General features: G+C 34.4%; 1 protein-coding gene across 1 annotated transcript; it reads left to right on the forward strand.

The window, feature by feature from the left end:
* Positions 1-1,042: 1,042 nt before the first annotated feature.
* Positions 1,043-6,824, forward strand: LOC134277739 (uncharacterized; the record flags this gene model as incomplete). Its single annotated transcript, XM_062760051.1, has 4 exons — positions 1,043-1,130; positions 5,335-5,653; positions 6,403-6,436; positions 6,740-6,824. Coding segments are annotated over exons 1-4 (526 nt in total), but the record flags the coding sequence as incomplete, so codon positions are not given.
* Between the last annotated feature and the right edge of the window lie 210 nt (positions 6,825-7,034).

The raw sequence follows: 7,034 nt of genomic DNA on the forward strand, positions 1-7,034 counted from the left end.
TCATGGCCCCTGGGTAGGGGGCTCTGGTGTTAGGGCAGGATTCTATTGATCATATAGTGAAAATGCATAAATTCTTTAATAATAAAATCTTCTTCTCTGCTTCTATGTGGTTAACAAACTAACAATTTAAGTACACATTTATTATGAGCAAGAACGTCTCTTCCAAAATTATGAATTTGATGGCCCCTGGGTCTGGAGTTCTGGTGTAAGGGTGGGGCTCTATTGATTACATAGGGAAAATACTTTAATTCTTTAAAAATCTTCTATGCTCATGGGTATTAAACAAACTAACTAGATACTTAGTTATAATGAGCAAGAATGCCTCTTCCAAAATTGTGAATTATATGGGCCCTCGGTTTGGGTTTCTGGTGTAAAGGGGCACTATTGATTATACAGTAAAATTCGTTTAGTGCGAACACGGATATTGCAAATTTACGGATATAGCGAATATATCTTGGATCCCCAGCTATACGAATTTAACGGATTTCTTATACGGATATATCGAAATGCGGATATAGTATAAATATGATATTGTTATAATATAATAACTAAAATGTAAAAAAGGAAGGATATGTCAATCAAAAGGGGCCAGAGATTTCTAGTTTCAATAATTCCCAGTAAAAATAAGTTTCTGAACACATTTTAATTATATTTCCGTGTGAAATCTATAGCAACATATAACATACAGAATATATAATTTTTTTTTCAAATCTGCGTTCAGGCTGCCGCTCCTTTAAATACGGTTGTCTCTTTCCCTTATAAATGAAATAAATGTCGTATATTAGAACACAAACGTTTGACTGTATTCAATGTTTCTATGTTGGTGTATCAATGATTATCTATTACTTTTTTTGTCGCAGATATTTCGAACTCATACCTTGAGGCGTCTGAAAACGAAAAGATTACAGTTGCATGTCCATTCCTTAGTAGATCCAACTATCACATTTCTAAAGTAATACAATGGGAGCACAGATTGGGAATAAATAAAATACAGATAAGAAAGTTTACTTCAAGAGAAATTAATCTTTTTTATCTGTCATACATGGATATGGGAGAATACTACAAATCGTGCGGGAGTATATCTGGAACGGTTGTGTCTGAAAGGAGCATTGTTTTTGTAGCTGTAAAAGGTAAGATATTTTTGCTTTCCATGATTTAATTTAAAATAATCCTTATACGATAAAGTTGGTCCTGATATAAAGACGGATTTGCTTCCGACTAGTCATTATCTTTTGAACCACAAGAAAAGAAATTAGATATATTTGCAAATAATGACTTGGTCTTGAAAGTAAACATATGTAGATAGTCAAGTACAAAATCAGAAATTCCGACAATTAGTATTTTTTTTTTCAATTAAAAAATAATTATTCATACTAAATATTAACATAAGAATTCCGTAAACTGTCTTTTTTAAAGTCATTTAATCGACTATAATTCCGGAGCGGAAGTGATGTCATCAAAGCGGAAAAAGGATAAGTTCAAGAGATGTAACATAAATATTGAAAAAAAATTAAGCCCTTCAAGAGAAATGACTTGCACAAATTCGATAAGAAAAAAGGAATTAAAATAACTGTAGAACAAAGAAGCTTAACATGTATATTAATTCTTCTCAAGAAATAATGGCAAGGTCAACCAAACTATTCAGAAAGAAAAACCGGGTTCAAGTTTAATCAAATTTATGGTCATTGTCTCTTTTAAGAAACGTAGTTTAGAATTAAAGTAAATTGTAACAGAAAAGTCGAAACTTTAGTGAAAGCTATTATAACGTGTAGATTTTTCAGTTTTATTCAAGTCATGTCTTGGGAAGGGGTCGGTGAGGCTACAATAGGTAATCATTTTTTTTTAATAGAACATTCAAGAATATTTTTTTTTTCACTTTTTTCTCAAAATTTTCTCAAGAACTACCAGGGCAGAAGAGATTATACATGTCAAAGCTTCAGTTCATAAAATACGTTTAATCTTGTAGACGCTGATACGAAAAAGACGCTAACATTTCTCAAGAGTGTCAAACAGGTTTAAAAAACTTTTTAACGTTACCCTACACCGGCGAGTGATGACCTCTTCACTACATCTTCATCGTCCACGTTGGCCCACAGATCGGAACAAATTTAGGGCCACAACAGTATCTTTTATTAATTTGTTATTACAAATTAGACATTTTTTTGTAATAGCAAATTAGTAATTTCTTAAACCTAGTATTTTATACGTCAAAGTTATTGGTCAATAATAAGTTATAAAAGCTATACTAAGAGATTTGTTGATACGTGTAATTAGATAATAAAAAATTCTAATTTGTACCATGAACAGATGCGCATACACATGGGCGTCGCTCTGATTGGCTGACAATAAAAATCTTGATATCTTTCTTGTTTACTGACAGCATCCTTTGATATTTAAGATACAAGTATATACCATAAGGTTCTAAATTCCTGAAAGCACGTGCATGCTGGAATTTGATTGGCTGAAACTTTAAATGGGTATAACGTCCATCGTTCTCAACAAAATAACTAAAAGATGAAATTTTGAATATAGATAGATATAATAGGTTCCTACAATACGCTACTATCAAAATAGAATGCAAGGACGTACTTTCACGTGTGTTGAAATCTGATTGCCTAAACTAATTTTACGTACCGGCCAAATTCTTATTTGATAGGTCTTGTAATTGTTAACATTATTCGTTCAATACATTTAATAAATATTTTCAGACGGTATTCGGCAATAACGGTGGAATACTTAAATAACAGTAAAATACAAAAGCCCTTAATTTAAAAAAAAAAACCATGATACATAGATACTCCGTTGAAAAGAGATTGATTGATTGATTGTATATTGTTTAACGTCCCTCTCGAGAATTTTTCACTCATATGGAGACGTCACCGTATGCCGGTGAAGGGCTTCAAATTTTGACCTTTACTCGGCACTCAGGGCTATTGAGCAGTGAGGGATATTTATCGTGCCAACGCCTGCCGCTGACACGGGGCCTCGGTTTTTAAGGTCTCATCCGAAGGACCCGCAACTTTCACTTCAAAGTGCCGATCGCATGGCGAAGGAACAGTTGCTACCCATTTTATCGACTGGGTCAGTCGCGGCCGAGATACGAACTCACGACCTCCCGATCACGGAGCGAGCGCTCTACCGACTGAGCTACCATGAACGGTCCGTTGAAAAGGGAATATCTAGATCTAATAATGATAAAAAGAGCAAATACAACATGTTCCTAAACTTCGTTCAACCATTAAATGCAGAACAAAAAGACCCCAAACCCGGTCCAAATTGCTGTCATCCTATCGTGTTCAAAATAAACTTATCTAAATTTAACAAAAAACCCTTTGATCTTTTTAACTCACCTGAGCCGAAGGCGAAATTTGTCCGTTGTCTGTCGTTGTTGTTGTCGTCGTTGTAAACTTTTCACCTTCTCAAGAACCACAGAGCCAATTTTAACCAAACTTACCACAAGGTATTCTTGGGTCAAGGGGATTTAAGTTTGTACATGTACAAATGAAGGGCTATGCCCTACTTCGAATGTAGATATTTACGAAATAGTGAAAAAAATAAACGGCATCATTGAAAAATCTTCTCAAGATCCATTGGGACAGGAAAGCTGAAACTCATGTAAAATAATATTGCCAGGCAGTGTAGATTCAAGTTTGTTCAAATCATGACTCCTAGGTGTATAGTAGTGCCACAATGAACGAAATTTTTACATAAAAATATATAGGAAGAATTTTCAAAAATCTTCTCAAGAGCAGCAAAGCAATGATTGGTCATATTTTTATGGAAGCATCCTTAGGTGGTGTAGATTCAATTTTGTTTAAATCAATACCCCCGGGGTAGGGCAGGGTCTCAATGAACGATTCAAAGTTAACATAGGAGTTATAGAAAAAAATCTTTAAAAATTCTTCTTCTTAAGAACAGCAAAGCTATGATTGGACATAGTTATATGGAAGCATCTACAGGTGGTGTAGATTCAATTTTTTTTTTCAAATCATGACCCCCAGGTAGGGTTGGGCCAGAATCATGCACGATCAAAGTTTTACATAGGAGTATATAGCAAAAATCTAAAAAAAAAATTCTCAAGAACAGCAAAGCTTTGATTGATCATTTACAGAGGAGTATATAGGAAAAATATTTTAAAAATCTTCTTCTCAAGAACAGCAAACCTATGATCATATTTATATGGAAACATCCTCATGTGGTGTAAATACAAGTTTGTTCAAATCATGACACCTCGGGGTAGGATGGGACCACAATAGCTGCAGAACTGTAGCTCTCTGCTTGAGAAAATTTGGATAGATAAAGCAGAGAGCTACAGATCCAAGCGATGTAAAAACCTTCGACTTACGCCGACGATTTTTTGTCGCTACTTTAGGTATTTATTTCTATTTATTTTGTGTATTTTAATCTTTCTCATGCTTTTAGAATGGTATCCTATAATAGTTCATGTATTTTAACTCTTATATTTGACCCTTGTTTACTTTTTAACGGTCCGAAACAGTCCTGTATATAGTTTTGTAATGTCGGTTTAAAAGAGTTCCATTTTGACGTCCGTAACCACAAACAGCCATTTGTTAGCGTCGAGAGGAAAGTAAATGATCAGGCATTAGAAGTTGCATGTATGATAATTATTAAATACCATTTAAAATTATTTCCAAAGCTTTGGAAAGTATAAAATACACGAAAAAATACCCATAGTGAGCGACGAAAAATCGTCGGCGTAAATCGAAGGTTTTTACAACGCTTGGATCTGTAGCTCTCTGCTTTATCTATCCAAATTTTCTCAAGCAGAGAGCTACAGTTCTGCAGCTAGGACCACAATGGACGATTAAAGTCCAAAGTCCGATCAAAGTTTAATACATGAAAAATCTTTAAAAATCTTCTTCGCAAGAAACAAAGCCATGGTTGGCCAAAGTTATATGGAAGCACCCTCGATCAGGTGATGTAGATTCAAGTTTGTTCCCTCTCCCTTTTAGGTATACATGTAGGTTGGGATCACAAGCGTTTAAGCTTTGGAATGCTAAACTGATTTTTGCTTTTTTTAGCCAGTGCTCAGGTGAGCGATGTAGCCCTTGGGCCTCTTGTTTTCAATTCTACGTAAAAGATGCAATTTCAACTGAAACAATCTTATCCCCATAATCCAAATTATGTTTCATAATCATAATATAAGATATAAAATATTTCTTTAAGAAATTATTAATAGGTCAAATTTATTGAAAATTATTCGGTTTATCAGACATGTTTTAAACAAATAACACAGTTTGTATTGTTTAATGATTTTAAACATGAAAAAAAAAATCATAAAAGTTACCTTCATTTACACCTTTTTACATTCAGGACCACCGATAATCGCTTCGCTTACAGAGATAGAAAGATTTAGTCGTAAACTTTCCTTGAATGTGATAAGTTTACCGTCGCCAGACAGCAATGTTAGCATCAAGAACAGTAAAGGGACTGAATTATCCAGGTCATCTGCAAGAATAAGGCCGGGATTGGTGAATTACACAGCGTACGGAGTCAATGTTCAAATAAAGGGATACAAAATGGATATTGTGATCGAGCATGCAGAAATTGAATGGTTTGGAGAAATCATTGTAATTGTTTCAAACAAGCTGGGTGCTGGGAAATACAGATTAATGGTTAAAAAAAAGTCATGGTTAGTATGACAGTTATTTAATAGTTCAACTGCGCATGCCTTTTATTTATTTCTTTCAATATGCACATCAAACATTTAAATGTTATTCTTTGATTTTCAAGAGAGCTTTTTTGATGAAAGTGAAGTACTAACGGTAGGCACTGTGAGTGGTTTGATCATCGTCTCCGTTGCCATCATTCTCATTTGTTTTATCAAGAAAAGTAAGTGTTCTATACAACATATATGTCTGAATGTATCCAAAATAAATTTAGAACTAGACTACTGTGAGCACTGAGCACAATAAATTACACCCCTTCCCCCGCCTTCCACATGATTAAAATTGCAAACTCCATGTTTTGCTCTGGGAGACAAGACATAGTTTCCTAATAAACTAGAAATTGATCATAAAGATTTTTTTTGTTTAACGTTCCTCTTGGACCGTGTAGAGCAGCTGCAAATTTTGTCCTATACTTGGCACTTCTGACCATTGAGCAGTAAAAAATCTTTTTAGTGCCAGCACCTACTGTGACACAGGACCTCGGTTTAAACGGTCTCATCCGACGGACCTGTCTCCGCGTCCCACAGTGGGATTCGAACCCTCGACCTAAGGAATATCAACTCCTTACTTCACGACTCTAGAGCAGACGCTATAATCACCGCGCCATCCGGGAGGCTGATCATAAAGTTAAAGTATCTTTAACTAACCTAGAATTATTGAAATTCGAATTCATTGCTCATGCAAGAATTTTTATGTGTAGTTCTATTTGTAGGAACAAAGCACAGTTTCTGTTTGCCAAAAGAAAAGTGAGTATCACCTCTATATTACTTACACTGATTTGTCTAATATACTAGTATGTCAATTTAATGACCATATACTTCAGTTTTTTTTGCATGTCTAAATTCTTTAAAAAGAACTATTTTGTTTCATGGAAGACAACAACACATACCTATCCAGTTAGCAGATCAATTGTATTCCAGACATCGTTCTCTCAATCAGAATATTGTGCAACTCGGTAAGTAAATTGTCTGTAAAAATTCTAAATTGAGTATGAAAATCATTATAGAACATTACAATGTATGTAAACTATGTATATTCTCATTTAAAAGTGGAAAGTCATGGAGCTCATCAAAGAGGATCCAACCCCTAACCAGTTATGCTGTGCCTTACAGAACAACAAATTTGGGGATAAACGTAATAAAAGTGATAAAGCACATCTTTAGAGAGTTTGCAGTACAGTAGATGACAAACATTCAATACTTAAATTTGCTGTTATTTTTTTACTAAGTCAAATATGAAATTGATTTGAATGTTATATATTTGTGTATATTCAAATGGAAACGGAGAAACTCGCACTGAAGTGACGTCAAAATGGCTACAGAGACGTTGATGAAAGTGCAGCTT

Source organism: Saccostrea cucullata, unplaced genomic scaffold (assembly GCF_032062105.1).
Source record: "Saccostrea cucullata isolate Sc308-1 unplaced genomic scaffold, CSIRO_AGI_Scuc_v1 ctg6901, whole genome shotgun sequence".
Classification (NCBI taxonomy): Eukaryota; Metazoa; Mollusca; class Bivalvia; order Ostreida; family Ostreidae; genus Saccostrea; species Saccostrea cuccullata.